Consider the following 20,007-nt stretch of genomic DNA (forward strand, 5'->3'; position numbering starts at 1 on the left):
CTGCATCACACTGAGGATTCTGCATCTCAAAGTTTAATGATGGGCAGCCTCTGTACCACCTCTAAGCCATTTTATCAAAAATACCTGCCAAAACACTGTCAACAGGGAGCAGGGCTACCATGAGCAGGCAGGACAGCACTGGTCCACTATGAAGCCCAGTGCATACCACATGGTAAATTGAAAGGGAAAATCTACAGCAACGTCTGTTCTCCAGAACGCCCGTAGACGCATTTGTCGTTGGATAAAAGCACTTGTCAATTGAGTGCCAACTATCTTTTTTTCACCCCTATCTAAAATTCATGCCAGATATGTTCCCTATCGTGCTTGAGTGTGACTTTCAAAAGGTTTGATCTCTTAGAAACTAGTGGAAAGGTTCTACTCAATTAAAGATTAAATAATACAACAAGGAACATTGCTTGAGGGTCCAAGCTATTACATTTTATTAAAATTGATTAAACAAGATATAATTTGCGTGAGACAGAATCAAGGACACTAAAGCATTTTTGCCTGAGCATCTATGTAACATGATGGTCTATTACAGTACCTTGCTATTTCTGTGTGCAAGTCTGGTGTCTTTTAAGGAGAAGGGAGAATGATCATAGATGTGATCTCAATGACAGTGCATTACTGAGATAAGAGTGAGTTATCTCAATGCTGACACCATTCATGTTCACTACACTGCCAGGGTTCACTTTAGAGTTTTTTTGGCTCACATTTTCTCAATTGAAAAAAAAATATCTCAGAGAATAGAATCTCACTGGAACCAGATGATTCTTATTTTGGTTTAAAGGCCTTCAGTTCTGACCTGCACTACCGATACTATCAATAACAAGTGAGTGGCTGTTATTGGCACTAGCTTTTCACTGGTCCCCCAATTTAAGTATTGAAGGAATGCTGTGATTTTTTTTACATTTTTGGTGCCAAAGTACCTCAGAACTAGCTGAAGGTAACTTATAACTGCATGCCAGCCCAGCTGGTTATATGCAATGAAAATCACTTTTAAAATATATAATCAATATGTTACAAGCACACCAAACAACAGTAACTCCCTGATCATAATGCCAATAGGTGTACATTCCATTGCACTCTTAGTATTAGCAATCAGGCAGTGGGCTGTGGCAGGCTGATGGCTTGCTGTTTGACTGTGATCGATAGACCCTCAAATCCGCAACTGGTTTAAAGCAGTCCAATTGAGAAGGCTTTGATTGACACTATTGAAGTAGTCAAGGGTCATTGAGGTCCAGCTTCAGTGGTACCACCATACTGGAAAGCATTGCCAATCAAAAGCTGTGGCGTGAAGTGTCAAGTGCTCTACTGCAAAATGTAGCTTGCTGTGCTTCAGCTATTTCTCATTTCATGTTTGGTTCATGTTGTTTTGCAAATTCTTCTTTGCTCAGCTGCTTTAAGCTGCTACTTCAAGCTACAAAATAATTTCCAATTCAACTGCTTTCATTCTGACTCCTGCCACATCTAATTCAGCTTTTACTGCACTGGCTTTCTTAAGCTTTATTGCACTGGCTTTCTTAGCGTTTAATTTGGGGGATTATTACAGCTTTAAAGGATTATTCCCGGCCGCCTCGGCGCTGTATCTCACTGACACGGTCTCCAGGTAAATTCCTTGCTCTGTCCTGCGATGATGGGATGTTGTTCAAAGCATGGTCTTTCTATACACTTGAGCTCCAGAAATACTTCTAAAAAAGAACTCAGCAGAAGCCCTTTCTGCTTGCTAGCCACTGAAACACGATGCTGATATTTTATATAACTGTAACTTTGGACTCTGCTTTGAGCTATATAAGCAATATCTATGCATTGTGGCATACTGGACAACATTGATTGAGCTCTTGGGCTTTTAATATTAATATGTATATAAAGCACAAGAGCTCAATCAATACTGCGCAGTCAGTCATTAATCTAAATGTCTTAAACAGTAGCTTGCTAGAAATGAATATTGGACAAAATATGTTCAAATTGGTTTCGTATAGATATGTTACAAAGTTCAGTCAGATAGCTAGATAGTGTACTAAATTGTAAATAAGTCTATCTGATCACAAACAGTTGCTGCTGGTGCATTTTCTTACAGTGCCCCATTCTACACTGTAGGCTGATAATTGATGGCTGCACTGTGCAACTTGTACAGCAGAATATGAATTATAATGGACATTTTAATACTGTAGTGCTTGGGCTGGACCTACTTCCTGTATATTCTTGCCGCCTTCAAAAAAGGATTTTATATAAAGACATTTTCTGAGAGGTTCTCAAAATAAATTCGTCATGTTGTAGTAAGCTGTCGGGGGGGGGTTGCCTTCAGTGTGTTTTTAGTCTCATGGTTTACGTTGTTTTAATAACTAGATGAAATTCTTTCAGTTGATTTGGAAAATTAATTAGTTAAAGATCAAAGGATGACATCACAGAAATGTTGGAATTCTCAACACATTGTGAAGTTTAACTGTTTTTTTTTTTCTTTTTTTTATAATACATTTCAATGGAATACAGCAATTCTACTTGAATGGATTTGTGGCCATCCCTTTAAAGTGCTACCAAACACTTCACTTCCCAGCATTTTTAATATGGAGAACAAAGCCTCATTAGGCTTATCAATAACACCACAAATACAAGTCCTGCCATTGCAAATTTCCATTGCCTTGTCTTCATATGATAATTTTATGCAACTGAAGACAGTACACATCTATCCATGGCAGTACAGTATTTTGGATTCAGCTTTTAGAATATTATTGTACAGCGACAGCCATTTAATCAAGGAAAAAATTATCTAATTTGTGGACATATTTGTTATTAATTTAGTTTGTGATGCATTTTGTAGTATAACGCTGTAAATGACAAATATGTTTAACTGTTCATAAAACATGTTTTATTACCTTAATTGATTTAGGAAGACTCTAAACTCCTCATAATTCCAATGAATGTTTGAATTACAAATGAGGAAAAACTGGCCAAAATGTGGATGATTTTTTATCTGTTTATTTATTTATTTACAAAGAATTTGCACTTAACACCTATACACATTTATCAAGGCAGAAACAGTTGAACATATTATATACACACTGTTTACAACTATTTATAAGACATTATGGTGATGAACGATCATCTTTATTTATTGCAGGCTGTGTTTGCAGTTGATTTAAGGCTGTACTTTATGTCTTTTTTGAATGTAAATAAAGTTGTTTTTGAAATACATAAAATGCAGTTATGCTCTTTGAAATGCAGCCAATAAATCACAAAAAATGGCTTCAGATAGTATACACCTCATCAGTATAGTACCTTCACATTACAAGAACACTATTTGACGCATGAACAAACTTTTGCTGCCAAAGGCAATGTAAAAGTTAGGCAAAAAAACCACGAGAGCTCCTTCCTTAGCCCCAGCTTCTAGAAGAATGATCAGACAGGCGACCAGCCTTTTACACACACACCTGCACCACTGAATCCAAACTGAATAATTCATTCATTGACGGGCGCACCAATCAAGACAGTTTTTCCTCCACTCTGTCCACATTCTCACATTTAAATCAAAACTCAAAATGAACCCTTTCCTAGGTTCAGTTAATGTGCACATTTAACAGCAAGAACTAACAGTATTAAACATTTATATATATAAAAAAAACAACACTTTGAAATGTTAAAATAAGGATAATACAGTTATTCATATAGCTGGTGAAATATTAGCCTCATTTTTATACTGTAGAATACTGAAGTGAATGAAAACAAGTGCTGATACAAAGCATGTTATTTATACACACAAAAAAACAACACAAAAATAAGAAATGCCAGCAATACCAAGATGACATGACATGACATAATTTACACGACATTGGTTAGATAATCTTTTCTCAGAAAGAACCATTTTCCCTTTTCATTTTTCCAAATTAAATATATTGTAACAAAGCAAACTTTAACAGTATTTCGTCCCTTATTAATTTAATGTTGAGATATGTTATTTCTTCATTTGTATGTCTGCTTCAGATCATTTCTGAATCCACAACACTATTCGTTCAATGGTTCTTCCTCTCTCCTTGTTCTCTTCTCATGTATAACATTGCACAAGAATATCAGCAGAAAAATTCATCCCTGTAAATCATGCATAGGGAACTCGATATCATCAAACCTTTCAAGACATTCCCAGTTCTCAGTATCATAATGAAAATAATGTTCAATGAATTGAGAATTGTGTATTGTGTCTTAACAGACAGCGCTTCAGACATGAATTCTGTAACTCAAGAAGGTACACCAAGAAAATAGTAACATGAGTTTATCAGATGGGTTTGCAAAACAACTATGTACTGTGACCTAAAATCACTGCCAACCAAGATCCTAAAAGGACTAGCACTTATTAGCACTAGCAATGTTATAACTGGACCTTCTGTGGATGCTTATTTGTTGTTATTTTACACTTCAATTTGGAATATGTGGTGGTTCCTAGTACCTAATCCAGTCTACTTGCAATCAAACCATGTGACCTACTGCAAAGCTTCAAGGATGCAGCTGCACTGTATTTGAAATACTTGCATATTCCAATTTAACGTAAACAAACGTGAAGGGCCAAATGATTCTCATGTTAACAAAGCTAAAACTAATAAGGTAATAAAACAAAGCATAGGTTAGCACTCTTCTAAGACACCACTCTGTACCTGTTGTTTTGTTAAATATCGCTCTCTCTCTCTCTCTCTCTCTAAGTTCTTTTTTTTTGAAGGGCACATTGTTTAAGTGACAGCTGCAGTATACAGAAAACTATGTAGCTTCGCATTAAGCAATTAAACTGTTTACAAAGACGGTTTCTGTGAGATTGTCAGACAGTTATATAAGGAAGAAAGGCAGGCTGAGGAGAAACGTGGTTCCAGGACAGACAATAAATGCTGAAAGTACTGTCACGCCACATAAACATCAAAACATAACAAAAAGTAATGCATTCAACTTATTATCAGCTTGTGAAAACATCAGGATTCACTTCATCTTAATGGAAAGATTCCCGAGCTGTCAGTTTCTATTTGTTTGGCATTAAGGTTCAAAAACTCCAGGTCAATACAGCAAAGGGTTTTTTTATTTTAAAAAGTTGGAAAGAAATCAATATTTTTTAAGGCCATGGAAAATATATATATTTTCCCCATGCTGAAAATCTTGGCGTGCCATAATATTTTATTTCCTCGGGATAGCACTGTATAAATGTATTGCACAGCAGTGTCGCTTGAAAATGAATTGATAAATTTAAAAAAACAAGATTCAGGTTATGTTTTTCCACCACTTTTAATTAATGAGCTATCTAAATCTCATAACCAGAAAACATGGATTATCCTGTTTTATCAGAATTAATTAAGAGGGCACACAGACGACATATCTACTATGGGTGATGGGAATGCAGCTTCTGGTATTTGAATGTGATTTCCCCTGGGCAGTCACAGGGAGATAAAGTAGTCTAACCTAAGATCACACAGTATAGCTGAGCAAGGTTTCCAGTGCAAAACAACGAAACATCAGTAATGTACACAGATGAATTGCAGTATGCCTATAGCAGTTTCAAAACTATTTCTAATGCAGAGAGCATACTGGTGCCAGAAACAGAAGATTACAGGTAAAGAGGTTAATGATATTACAAAATTGAAAAACTAAATTTATTAAAAACAGAGCGTCAAGAGCGTCCATAGTCAGTAATATTCGCAGCTGTAAAACATGGGTTTGCCACAAATGATGTGGAGTTGAAGAGTGTCCAGCATGTACTCCATGCAGTGCCCAGATGAACTCAGGGTGCACAATGGAAATGCTACCAAGTGATCATCAGGCATGCCAAAGGCATCTAATCTAAATTAACATTCTTCATGTGCACTTTTCCCTGATGTGCACACCCCTCAACCCCAGACATGGTCCAGACAATTCAACCAACCAATTTCAGCCTGTGATAAAAAAAAAAAAAACATGGGTGGATTCAATGAGACGGTCTTTATTGGCTTTGAGATTCTTTAATAGATACACATGGCTCTGAAAAGATACAAATCGAAGCATGAAGCAGTGCTTGTTGTTATTACTCTGCGGTAGTGGGTGAACCCGAGTGACTTTATTTTTTCCTATAATAGCTCTTGGGATGAAAATCTAGCAGACAAATTTCAGTTGTCAAATTGAATACTGTGTGCCTTTGTGTCTTGGGAGTAAGCACTGCAGCAATCGCAAAAAAAGGCTCCATTTAAAAATACAGTACTTTTATTTAAATGCATAAAATAACTAACTCTTACAACATGTTTTTTAGTTTTTTTAGACAACCGAGTCTACACGTGCAATTGATTCTGTTATTCAAGTTGTTTTTGTCCATAATGCATTAACTACTGACACTATCTTAGTGGCATTCTGCTGATACAGTGGGGAAAGTAGCCCAATTAGAACACTGGGCATGAAACAGCAGGCTTACGGAGATCTGAGTGATGCTGTCAAATCGAACATATCCAAGCCCTCTAAAATAATAGTTATTTTACATCTACAAGTGCCTTGTAAACCATCTTGGTGGTCTTGTTATCCGAGCAACTACCATTAAGAAGTATTTGTCAGCAGTTTTTAAATACATCCGTTCAATAAGAATAACAATTATAATAATTAATAAACTTCCACATTGAACGTTCTAAAAGACAACTGGAAGCAAACTTTCCTCTCACCCTGAGTGCTGATATTTTCACTGCCATACTGATTCGTCACATAAGCTACTGCTGTGGAAACTGGGATATCTATTTCTTTGTTGAGTTTAATCAGAAACCACGTCTTGCTCAGGACAATTCCACTGTAGTGATTAAGCATTTCTGAAAAAAATGAAATCAAAATGATTTCATATCAAAAGTATAAAAGAAAGGTAAGACAAAGAACAGCTTAAAAATATAAATTAGTTTTAGTTTGATCAGGACAGGCTCTATATTAATTAACACTGTGAGATTGTTATTGATTAAAACTCAATAATTGTGCAAACAAGGGAAACCAAGGAACTGCATTGTTTTCTGTTGCTTTATTCCGTATAATTAATACCTAAAAGCTTCACATTTCTTAAAGGTAATTACTTGTACGACTATCTGAACACCCCTAATTCCCAAAACTAATTAACTAATTTGAAAGTTTACCATGTAATTCAGAACAGGAACAGAGGAACTAGACCTTAATTGAACTGATAATTTGCTTAATTCACCCTTTTTTAAATTGTTTTCAGAGTTCAAGTTACTTATAAAATGTTATAGCTAACTTGAAATCTGCAACTGTTTAAGAGCTGAAAACAAGTAAAAAGGTCTAATTAAGCAAATTATCAGTTCAATTAAGGGTATAGTTAAGTAACTGAGAGCCTAGTTGGAAAGGCATACTTTCCATTTGGCACCACCTGGTGGTCAAAAATATTGTACGTCTTTTTCTTAAATGTCATGCGTACAAAATAGAAATTCTCAGAGCAATGTATGCCTATACATGCATGTAGACTGCTAATAGTATAGTAATATACCATTAGCTACTCTATGAGACATTAGCAGATAAACAGTTTGGAACTCCCCTGAGACCAGTCAAAAAATGTGTTTTAAATGGAATCTAGAAGATCACAGGGGTTAAATCATCTGCCCTAATTATGAGAAAGACATTGTTATGATTTATGTGATGGTGCAACAGAGAAACTTTTCATGAATTATGCTCCCTAACTAACTAACTTTATGTTTGAATAAATGTAACATTTTTGTGTCGGTATCTTGTCATGCTTTACCTAGAGTTAAAAGTTGGTTTTAAACACCAGAGGACAAAAGCTTAGAGTTTCCTCATATAAAACATGATCTTACACAGTACTGTACGCAGCCCAAGATCAATTAATGTTGTAGCTCCACAACCAATGTCCTCATTTTAAGTGAAATCTAATCTTTCTAGCCACGGCATCTCACAAATCAAAAGGTTTCTTAGACCAACTATAGTACTGATGGCAATACGAAGCTCGAGAATTAATAACTCACATAAATCTCAATAATGAACTTACCTTGTTGGATATAGCGATTATGTTTGCGAAATCTGCTGAGTTTGAGTGCTCAAGGGACATTGAAAAACAACTTTCCCAGTACATCTTAGAATCTTTTGAAGGACACTCAATGAGCATGCATTCATTTTGTATCTTCAACATTCTAACATTCTAACAAAAATCAAAATGGCAGAGGCGTAAAAAAAAAACTGGAAGACAACAAGAAAATAGTGACTCATGCCATGCAACACAGAGACTTTTCTGTGACCCACGGCTTGGCAGAATGGCTGATGGTTTAGAAATCCCCCCCATAGTGTTATTTCTCTCTGACACTGAATTCACAGTGTGAAACCAAGTCTTCCTTTTGCCTGGTGTTATTTTCATAATGAAAACCAGCAGAGGTCTTTAGTAACATCTGGTTACATCACAGTCGGGCTGCTCTTTCATTATAATGAGCCTAAAAATAAAAAATAAAAAAGTTGAATTTCTTTTTGGAACAAAGCCGTACATAGTTTATCCAACAGGCAGACTCTTGTCAGAACCGTCACCTGTCACATGTCTGCTATATTCTGCCTTTCTGTCTAATGAACAGCAGGCCACTTGGGTCTCTCAGAATGAACGTATGGCTTGCCCCAATTTATGACCTATGGATGGTTAAGATCATAATGATTTCAGTCACCTTGTCAGGAGTGAGTATACCCTTTGATTCCTCCAGGGGAATACCAACCTCTATCCACTCCCCATGTAAAATCTTTTGAGAGATGGCAGGCTGCTTCCTACATGGGTTGGTAAAATACCAACAAAGTTTCAGGTTACTGCGCTCCCAGAAAATGGGATAAAACACCAAATACTGCCACCATTTTGTTTAACTAAACACAATGACTGCATCCCAATACTGCTACACTTCTCTCTGTGGTCTTTTCTTCTTTACTTTATTGCCCACCACTGACTGAGATCGATGCAGTCAGGAGAGTAAAAGGTTACACACCTCACAGAACTCTCAGTATCAGCTGCTACCAGAAAGAAAATTCAATATCGCGCTCAGGGAAAAGAGAGATGCTCTGGGCAGCCATTAGGAAGCAATCCCAATGGAAGTTTAATTCAGCACAGCTAAAGACTGGTTGGATTGAAAAGTTATTCAACCTGCAATGTAAAATGATTTCTCCTTAGTAGTTTTTCTTTAAATAGTTTCTGTTATGAGTGGCTATAAATTTGGGTGACCATTATAATGCTGATCACTCTGCTCCATATACCGTTGTTGACTCACCATTGCTTTGCCAGTGTAACCTGAAGAGACAATCTCTGGGATGTGTAAGTAATGTATCCTCCCTGCTTCTACAGGTTACTGGTGTGATTATACATCATTATATAACTGATTGTTATTAAGAAAATATTGATGTACATCACTGATAAAGCTTTGGAAATTGGTAAAAACTGCATATACAAATGGACTTCAGAGTTCTAACACCTTGCTTTATGACAACAGGAAACTTGTTTGATAACTCATTCAGTAGATTTCCTTTAATTCTTGTTTAAAAAAACGGCAATGCCTATTACAATATGGCTATGATTGTAGAATTAGTTTTAATATTTTTAATAACATCATCAAATGCCCTTTAGGGATTATAGATACCCCTATAATTTGAAGTACCTAATAACGAATGGCTCTGGGTGTCTACCAATGGCATTTCTAACAAGGATCCCATAAGATTTTCTTGATTTAGACATTACTTACCCAGAACAAACAGGCCATATGTGATGGTAACACCCACAAACCCACACGGGATTCATTCTAGCCTCTACATAGCCAAACAATAAGTTATTTTTTTTCTTTACCAATATTAGTACAGTACAGACAATTGGTGTTAATATGATGGGGTGTCAGTTTGCTTACTGTATGACTATGCACTAAAAAGTTTTTTTTTTTTTTCTGGTTCATTTGTTTTTAGGAGTGTTTACGAGTGCTCGGCTCATTTCTTCCAGACAGTGGAGCAGGACAAGTTAACAACCATGGCTCCCGGAAGCATAGAGCACAATTATCCACATAGTCCATTATCTGGCACTGCTTTCTGTCCATTACCTCAATGAAATGTGGGCAGTTTAGTTCACGACCCCACTTTGGATACTAGATATTTTTACCTCAATCAATCGGTGAAGGATTGGCTGTAGACTACAGGAACATGTTTACAAGTATTTCTGAGTAACATATTTTGTTTTCGCAATTATGTTTTATATAAGTTGACATTGCCTCGCCTCTCTGTTTCTGCCTGAGATGCCGTGAAACACATCTCTCTTCGGGAAAGGCCAGCAAAGCAATGATCTGTCCAGGGTGATGCGGTTCTTCAATCTGATTGCAATTTCTAAACGTGATAATGGGATTGAAATTTTAATAAACCTTGAGTCTCTGTCTCTAACGGCACTGCTAATGCATTCAGCGTAATAATAATCATAATACAATAAGTGTTACTGACTTGCTAAAACATCCAGTTGAAAATTGTGGAATGCATTAGTTTCTTAAAAACATTTTTTTGAAATATATTCAGTCAGTCTCTGGTGGAATAAAACTATTCCACAACAACCTTGTCAATTTCCACATTCCACAAGCAATAATATCAGTATCACTCCCACCTTCAAGTTTATTATTGCACTGATATAATGTTTCATTATGGATATAGATCTTTCCTTTTACTGAATGAAATAGGATCTGAACCATAGGTTGTACTGTTTTAACCATATGGGTTCAGAATGTCAGCAGCCAATCAGAAGGCAGGACATTCCAAGATAAGTATTTTAATTCTTCTTAAAATGTGTTGTATGCAGTATCGGCAGTGCATGTACACATTCAGTAACACAGCCCTTACAGCCATGTCACAATATTTCATATTGATAACATGAAACAAAACTGGACAGAGAGAGTCTGACACTGTAATTCAGGTACAATTGGCCCCAATTCAATTATACTGCATTGCTTCTATTTTGACGTGCAGTAATAAGTTAACACACGTCACAGTATCTTCACTGCTGTAGAACAGCGGATATTTGCACCTCAGTATCATATATTATTAACTGAATTTTAATACACAGCCCCATTAATATTAAAATTAACAATTTAAATAAAAAATACAGTCGCCCGTTCTACACTGCTAAAACCAATTCACTTCATTTGACTGTAAAAAAAGATGAAAATGATATTTCCTCTTCTGAGGTTTTATGGCTGACAGTAGACTATTCAGAGCTGCTGAAAGAATTAGTCTTTATCTGCAGTACCTTATATAATGTTCTGAGGGTTTATAGACACTGTGTTAAATGCATTGTGTCCAAAACACTGTACTTATATCATAGTTACCATGTAACATGTATGCATTATTATCACAATGTAAGCATTGCCACTTAATGCATTCCCAGTTTCTCAGAGAAGACCATGTACTAATAAAAATGATTTCAATTATTATGTCAGGGGTCTAGCACAGTTGTGAAACAATATTTGGGATCCCAGTTTATGTTCTCACCCACAGTCATCTGCTTGAGTGAGTTCAGTGCTTTCAAATCACCATGTTTTTAATTATATAAATTCATGACATTCTAAATTATGGCAGTAGACTAGAAATTGTAAAGTGAGAACACCTGTCTAGACAGAAGTCTGGATCATGCTAGGCTTTCATGGCTTGTTGTGCATGCTAATACACCTTTTTCCCTCAGGAAGCTTTTATTGTCTTAGGAAGTTCATATATTAAACTGGTAATGGGGCTAAAAGTTAATCCCACACTTCGGTATTAGATAGTAGACTGTGGTTTTTCAAATATTACACATATTATAACACATTGACAGAGATACAAGCTTGCAGTTGGTTTTATACTGGTAAATGTTTTCTCTTACCCCAACAGTACAGCTTCTTTGCAAGGGAATTTTTTTGTTTTTAAGTGTCATTGTTTACTTTTGATTTATTGATTTTTTTTCTTTGCCATTTCTGTTTATTATAATAAGGGGGTTTTAATGAATGCCCATGTCTATTTTTACCAGACCTGTTAAGTCGACTGTCAGAATCATAATCTCTTATATGGTTCTTTGCAAAAGTTTGACTTTTGGAGCGTTATTTTATAAGGTGTACAGAACTGACAATCAGAGTCAGACTTGATTTGCCGCTAAGCACAGATGTGAATCTTCTAAAGATTGATGTTCCCATTAACAATCAATTATCCAATTAATCTGTTTCATAAAACATTATGATTCAACTCTCCACGTTACTTTTAAAGGATATATTGAGCAGATAGTGGATCATCCCTGTCTGTGAGAAGCTGCTGCCGCATTTAATACCCAGCCCACAAGAGCTAACACAATATCAGTGTAGGCTGAAAGCTTTTAAGCATTATATCTTTTGTAAAAATTAAAGGTATTTTCTAGAGTTAACACAGTGAAATTCAGCAGTGTGGCTCAATAGGCAATTGTATCACTCAAGTTTCTGCAAGTATTCCATCAACATAAGAAGAGTGATTTAGATGGTAGCACTAACATTTGTTGGAGGATTTATTATTTCATTTTTTTCTGTATTTACAGATTGGTATGTCGGTAGAGTACTCTCTGTACACTTGTTTAGCACCGTTCGCCCAGCAGCAAATAACACATGCATGCTCTGTTGACTTTATTACATCAACTAAAGCAGTAAGTTGCATTATCTCATTGCAATGTATTACAAAAAAAAAAAAAAAACCATGACTAAAAAAGATTGGAGATGTCTGGGATTCTAAACTCAATAGCTTACAAAGGTCAAGACACTGGCGCAGTAGTGTTATTGAGCTATCTTACTCTTCTTAATCAACCTTACTCTTGTAAATCAACTATAGGTTAAGTCTAAGTGGGGATGGCTTCAGTCCTCAACAAGGAAATCAGCTGTGAGGTGACAGGACTCGGGTTTAAACACAAGAAGCTAGTCTTTTAAATACACGAAAGCACGCATGCTGTATGGAAGATAGAACAGAATTAGTGTGCAATGACAGCTGTAGTTTTATTACAATTTAACCACTAAAATATACACCTGTCAATAAAAGCCCACCCTTTTCATGCAGCTGCCATTTATGTGCTTGTAAGGTTCGCTGAACGCTGCCATTAACAACACGTTCATGTTTTGTAGTGGTTGGCAATGCACTGGAAAAACTGGCCATCAATTTGACTGTAAATAAAAACAACTCAACAGATGTCTGACGCTGAAATTCTGTTGGTGCAGGAGGTCAAAAAAGTTACTGCGTAGAGCTTGAAAAGGAAAACAAAAAAACAAAAAGTCACCAACGTGCAAGCATGCTTTGCTAAGTCTGTCTTGTTTATACAGAATCAATCTGGTTAACTTTAAACTACAGTATCAGTGTAATGAAAGGTAGATCATCATGTCCTACATTCACCGCATATGCATATAAAAATGAGATGTGCTGTAAGTAGGCATACTCTTCTATACACTGTAGCCCCAGGTGCTGGTACCCTGAATAACTTATGCTAAACACGGTCCTAACCAAGTTTCACAAGAATGATGTAAGAATTTCTAGATATAACCAAAACTATAAAGTGTGACATACATTGTTTACCTACTGTATATCCTTCTTACCATAGCAATGACAATTTCAAATTGAAATAAAATTGAAAGCCTGCGAAAACAGAAAGGATTTATAAAGTACATTATCCCTCCAGGTTTTTTTTTTTTTTTTTTTTTTTTTTTTTTTTAAACAAACTACACAATGCAGCACAATGAAACACCTCCCTTTCCCTGTCTCCAATTCTCAAAGCACCCATTGTACAATTGGGTTTTGCATACTATACGCCCTGTTGTCTTATTAAAGAATAAACTAATATTTTCAAATAGTGAATCTACTGTGACAGCCAGATAAAAGTATTGTTTATTTGAAAAGGGGGTCTGAAGCTGAACACCTTGGTCTTGCACTGAAAAATGGTTTCTTATCAGAGTTCTAAGGCTGTAACTTGTTGTCAGGAAAGAAAGAGATTACTGATACAGAGTAGCAGTACTGGGGATAATAATATTTACAGGTTAGACTGCATTTCTGCAAATGTCAAACGCGAATTACATTCCTTCCTGAGGAAGACCTCCCAAATAAATATACTGTAGAGTAGAGTTGATTAAAAAACAGGATGCAATTACAGTATTCAACATTGCTAAAGGGACCAATCATGTTGATATCATTTACTCTAAATAATATATTGTTTAAAACGCATTTGCTTTAAAAAAAACAACCAAAAAAAAAACTGAACACTGTTTTGTTTGATTACATAGAAAACAACCAGTTGAATAAAATGTATCATTATAATATTTTTTCTACGTTACATTTGAATGCCTTATTAAAATAAAAGTGATGGGTTACTTTTGTTTGTTTTTTTTAAGCATGGATTTATTTAATTAAGAATTTAGCAAAGATGTAAAACGTGTCCTCACCAACAACAAATGACGCAATTATGCAGACCTCGCGCTATATTCACGTTTTGTCATCAGAACAATGTGCTGATTTCGCCCCCAATAAATGTCTGAAAAACCCCGTCATTTTTTTTTTTTTTTTTTTTTTTTAATCACACTGAAGAAAAAAAAAAAATACAACAATATAGCAAAGGGCCATTCCAGCTATTTACCTGACGAAAACTGGCTACGCCCTGTACACTACTTACACACGTATACAATGCAATACAGATAATGAAGGTTTCCCTGTAATATTAGCCTTGGAACAGCTCACACATTCCAAATAAATGAATGAATGAAAGAATGCTATACTTTATATCTTCCAACCACTATCCATCAGCATCTCTTTCTGCAGCAGCAGATTGCTGTTGCTTGTCAATTTTAATCTGTCATCGGTAATTCACAACCGGATAACGCTCTTTGTCACAATAAAATCTGCGTATGGATTTCCAAACCAGGTACCTGAAATTAAGAGGCGGTGCAGCCTGCAGTCCCAAGAAAGGGGATCCAGATGGAGAAGGGTTTATTTTTTCTCTATCCGCCATTCTCGTTCCCTACAAATCCATGCGTTACCTCCAGGAGAGTCTTTAGTGATGCGGAGATGCAAAGCCCAGCTAGGTGGAGGGAGGAGAGGCAGAGAGGCTGAGACAGTGAGAGCTGAGAGGTGCACGTTTCTGAACTATGAATCACTGGCAGACGTCGTCTACTGTAGATTTAGGAGCATGGTTCGCCTAAAAAATATTATGAGAACCAACGCATTCAAAAGAAGCCAGGATGTTAAAAATACAAGCTATTACTGGTTTAAAAAAAAAAAAAAAAAAAAAAAAAAGCAAACGTGTCACCTTAATAATAATAATAATTATTATTATTATTACTATTACCACCAGTATGTATCGAAATGAAAACAAACATCAAGGTATGTACATGTATGTAAATATGGTAGAAACATCAAATACATCTAGTCCGTTACGCGTTTTGTCATTCAATTGAACTTTATTTAGGCATTTTTGATAATTTATTAAACCTATATATGTATAACATTATTTGTATTTACAAAGAATGACCTTAAATTGTTAGTTTGATAATTGTTTGACTTCGGACAAACAGGCAAAGGCTGTATCTTACACCAATAGCTCACACACATTCCAAATAAATGAATGAATGAAAGAATGCTATACTTGATATCTTCAAACCAGTATCCATCAGCATCTCTTTCTGCAGCAGCAGATTGCAGTTGCGTGTCAATTTTAATCTGTCATCGGTAATTCACAACCAGATAACGTCAGTTATAATTTAAAATGTTATTCACCAGTCACCTCGACTGATTGACCTATTTACCTCTCCACCCTGTTTGGTAACCAAGGAAACAGCTGATCCCCTCCTCCCCGTGTGACTGCAGACCCTTAAAACAAGTGGCAGAACATGACATTACAGTGTCTGAATACCATTACTGGATTTCTAATACGATTTACATTTATAATAACAGCATTTTACTATACCTTGTTAAATATATGTATTTTAAAACTATAAATTAAGTTTATATATATATATAGTGAAAGCCCAGATTTAATTATTTTATTTATTTATTGCCGAACAATATTTTTTTTCAGATTTAAATTGCACTAATATGATTGTATGGTATTCAGTGATTTACAAGTGCATGATTGATATTTAGCCCCCTATTAGCGGTCTCTAATTGGATAATAAGAATATGAGACAATAATAAGGATGATTAAACAAAATTCTACGCATGCATTCGATTAATAATTTATGACACCAGATGTCAAGACTGGGAAGCCGTTGACTATTCTGAAGCTTGCGCTGACTGACATCGCTTGCCTCAGGCAATAAGCCACTGTCTCATTGATGAGACATACAAGTGATGGCCCCAGAACACACAGAGGAACATTTCAGGGCACAGGGATACCAGTTGAAAAAAAGGGGAGGGGGCAGATTATACTGTTTCATCCCATGTACTTTTTTTTTTTTACCTCTAACAAATTCTTATTTTTGCACAGTTCTAAATTCTGCCTTTTCCACCATTTACTGTAAGAATCAATTAAGCTCAAGGTCCCTAGTAAAAGATGTTAACATTTAGGACTGAAGTAAAATGATCACATCTTTCAACCTATTGATGCTTTTGATAGTCATTTTGTTCTCAAATACACTGTGTCACTGTGTACCATAATGTGAAAGAAATTGCCTTGGATGATAAATCCTGTTTTCTAAACTGTTACAAATGAATATAATGCAAACAATCTGATGATGCTGTTCTAATTCTCTTTTGTTCAGATGAACAGTTAATCATTAACACTGCTCCACCTTCTTTATCAATTCAATTTCCCACTGGCATTTGTTGATAATTGATTAAAAAAACATAGACTTAATTATTCCCAAATCAGCTGTTGGTTTTAATTAAACGCAATATATATTTTTTTTAAATGTAGCTTTATAAAGAAATAAGCAAAACGAATCTAACATTTAAACATAGACTGCGTCTCTTCTGCAACGGTTATTAGGCTGCTCTTTAGCTACTAGCTGCCAACAGTGTTTAAACATTCTGAACCCCAAAGGCAGAGACACGTCCTTCTTCTCTTATTTCATATCTGCTGGGCAGATCTCTGGGGTGTATGAGGAAAGCAAGTAGTTTGCAAGCTGCGTCCTGCCCTGTAAAGTATTCAATTAATACACTGGTCCTTGCAAACCATGGGAATATATTTCCTGTTTCTATATAGTTAAGGTATTTTATTAGGGACAATCATTTTTGTTCTTATATATATATATATATATATATATATATATATATATATATATATATATCTATATATATATATATATAAAGAAAAGTTTACATTTGCTTTCTTTTCAAATGTATAAGAAATGGATGGTTCATAACATTCAACATGTGTGAAAATACTGTAGAAACCTTTCTGTAATTCTATATCATGAATGGGCTCTATTTTTATTCTGTTTGTATTTAATGTACTATGCCTTGTATTTCACTGTATTTAATGTATTATGCATTGTTCCCCACTATCTTGTAAAGCGCTTTGTGATGGTGGTCACTATGAAAGGCACTATATAAAATATTGATTGTTAATTACTTTTTAATACTGAAAGAGGTGTTGGAAGTCAATGCTCATTAGAATACATTAAATTTACTACAGGCATTCCAAACCACCACATCAAAACCCTGGAGTGAGCTATGAATATGAATTCAGCATTCTTGTTCTGGAAGCTTTATTATACTAAATGTTATGCCAACTTAATAAATGCAAATTTATATTAATGAAATATGAATTGCCAATAAGGGGTATATTGAATCCCACAGAACTTCAACTCCATACACATCCATTTTTCCAGCTGGGATGTTTAAATGTGACTTTATAAATCGGTGAACACATTATTAAAACAGCAAATGCAGTAGTATTTGATCTCAAGGTGACAAGGGCCTCTAGTGACATAGCTAATGTATTACAACTAAATTATTCAGTAGATGCAAAGACTAAAATCTTGTTGCCTATTGCTGTGTGCCTCCACCTGCCAGTCTTTCTTTCTCTGTGCTTACCTTATTACTGTATAGATTAAAAAAGGAAAGCAGTAAAACACTGGTCTGCAGTCTCTTAATTGGTATCTGAATTCAGCCTTGAACGAATGAAAGGAAAACACCTTTCCAATACAGGATATGGTGCTTAAAGGCTTAGTAAATGTAAAAAGGCCACACAAATTCCACTTGGGTTTATATAATGTGTTTTGTATGAAAGCCTAGCCTCTCAAGTATTTTCCATAGACTTGACCAACTTTTTGTTTTAGAACTATTTTTTTTTTAGTTAAAACCTAACATTAAATGCTTCTATCCAATGTGACAATTAGGGAATTAACCAATCAGAGAACAGCTTCAATGCACGTGGTCCAGCAGGGTAGGGTGAAGCAGTATTTACAAAGGCGAAGGAAAAATCTTGGCAGTGCCTACAAAGGTACCACGAAATGTTCCTGTCAGGACAACTGAGGAAGTCCTCACCTCCACTCGCTTTTTTTTAAAGAAACAAATACGCTTCTTCACTGCCAAACATGAACTACTTTAGATGTGTAAGGGCTGCAATATAGGATACTGACCTTAGGTTTAGGGTTTCGGTGTTGGGAGAGGATTATTAACTGTTTTATCAACAATACTATCATAACCAATCAGAGTGCAGTGTCCTGACAGTAACATTTGGTGGTACCTTTGGGCAGCAAAATCTTGTCACTCAACAAAAAATCCCATTGCGACTAGTGTGTGGCAACCTTAATGCTTCGCCATCCAAAGGGTGTTCTGTTAGGAGGTGTTCCAATATGTAGAGACTACTGTATATGTATACATGAAAAAGATACATCAGCAACAAAAATCCCTGCCAACACATACTGCAGGTTGTACCTTATAGGAGACCATAACATGAAAAGCAGGCCAAGACGACCCAGGACTGCATATCACACCTTTGCACAGTTTCACCAATATTGGGCAAGTGGTACAGCATGTACTGAGCAAACTTAGTGCATGTGTAACATGCTCTTGTAACAAATATCCCTACATATCTGTGAACTGGTCCAGTGACTTTTGAACCACCATGTACAAATGTCATACATAATAAAAAAAAAAAAATACTCAGATTTTATTATTTAGAGAAGCTGCTTTAATTTGAAGAAAAAAAAAAAAATTATTATACAACACATCAATTTCAGCATTTCATGTAGACACTTGACAATACAACTTTATTTACTAACTCAAAAAAAGGTCAGCAAACAACTTTGTTCATTGCCTAGGGTCAGAGTCACAACAGCGGTTACACAAAACAAGAGTTGCTTGTCTACCGAGGATATTAAGATATTAGTACTATGCCAGGCAAAATAAAAATATCAGTAATTTATTTTTATTTTGGAACAAAGGTTTTTTCAACGTGACCTAATGGAAGAAAACCTCTAGTTTTACTTTGGCACCCATAGTGTACTTGCATTGTGATTCTGACCCCAAGTCTCACATGAACACTTTCTGCACACATACTGCATCCCAGAAAGTATCCACTTAATTAGTGAAATAATAATTTACAAATAGTTCTGGACACGTTGTACATATTAAAAAATACATGTATAGGTTTTAAATTACAAGAAGGGATTATGCTACAAAATAAAATACATGAGAACTGCAATATATTTAGAGGGCTGCTCATAGATAAGGCACCCATATAATATTAAACGCATACTACTTCTTTAAAGTGTACAAAGAGCCAAAATGGATCATAATCAAATCAGTGCAATAGCAAGTTGAGATGCACATAATAATAATAATAATAATTTTTTATATAGCGCCTTTCATAGTGGACCAACATCACAAAGTGTGGGTGTGTGAAAAATAATGTCTTACTCGAAAGACGGAGCACAAGGAGGTTAAGCGACTTGCTCAGGGTCACACAGTGAGTCAGTGGCTGAGCTGGGATTTGAACCCGGGACCTTCCGGTTACAAGCCCGTTTCTTTAACCACCAGACTGCACAGCCTCCTTGAACATCAATGGAAGACTAGCACTAGCCTTCGGATTTATACTGTACATTATTT

General features: G+C 35.6%; 1 protein-coding gene across 1 annotated transcript in view; it reads right to left on the reverse strand.

Annotated features, from left to right (window-relative positions):
• LOC121330422 (C-Jun-amino-terminal kinase-interacting protein 1-like) overlaps positions 1-15,097 on the reverse strand; it is a 38,782-nt gene extending 23,685 nt beyond the window's left edge. The window contains exon 1 of the mRNA XM_041276942.1: positions 14,883-15,097. Within this exon, the coding sequence (XP_041132876.1) occupies positions 14,883-14,965 (83 nt within the window). The 5' untranslated portion in view covers positions 14,966-15,097. The remainder of the gene's footprint in view (positions 1-14,882) is intronic.
• Between the last annotated feature and the right edge of the window lie 4,910 nt (positions 15,098-20,007).

Source organism: Polyodon spathula, chromosome 17 (assembly GCF_017654505.1).
Source record: "Polyodon spathula isolate WHYD16114869_AA chromosome 17, ASM1765450v1, whole genome shotgun sequence".
NCBI lineage: Eukaryota > Metazoa > Chordata > Actinopteri > Acipenseriformes > Polyodontidae > Polyodon > Polyodon spathula.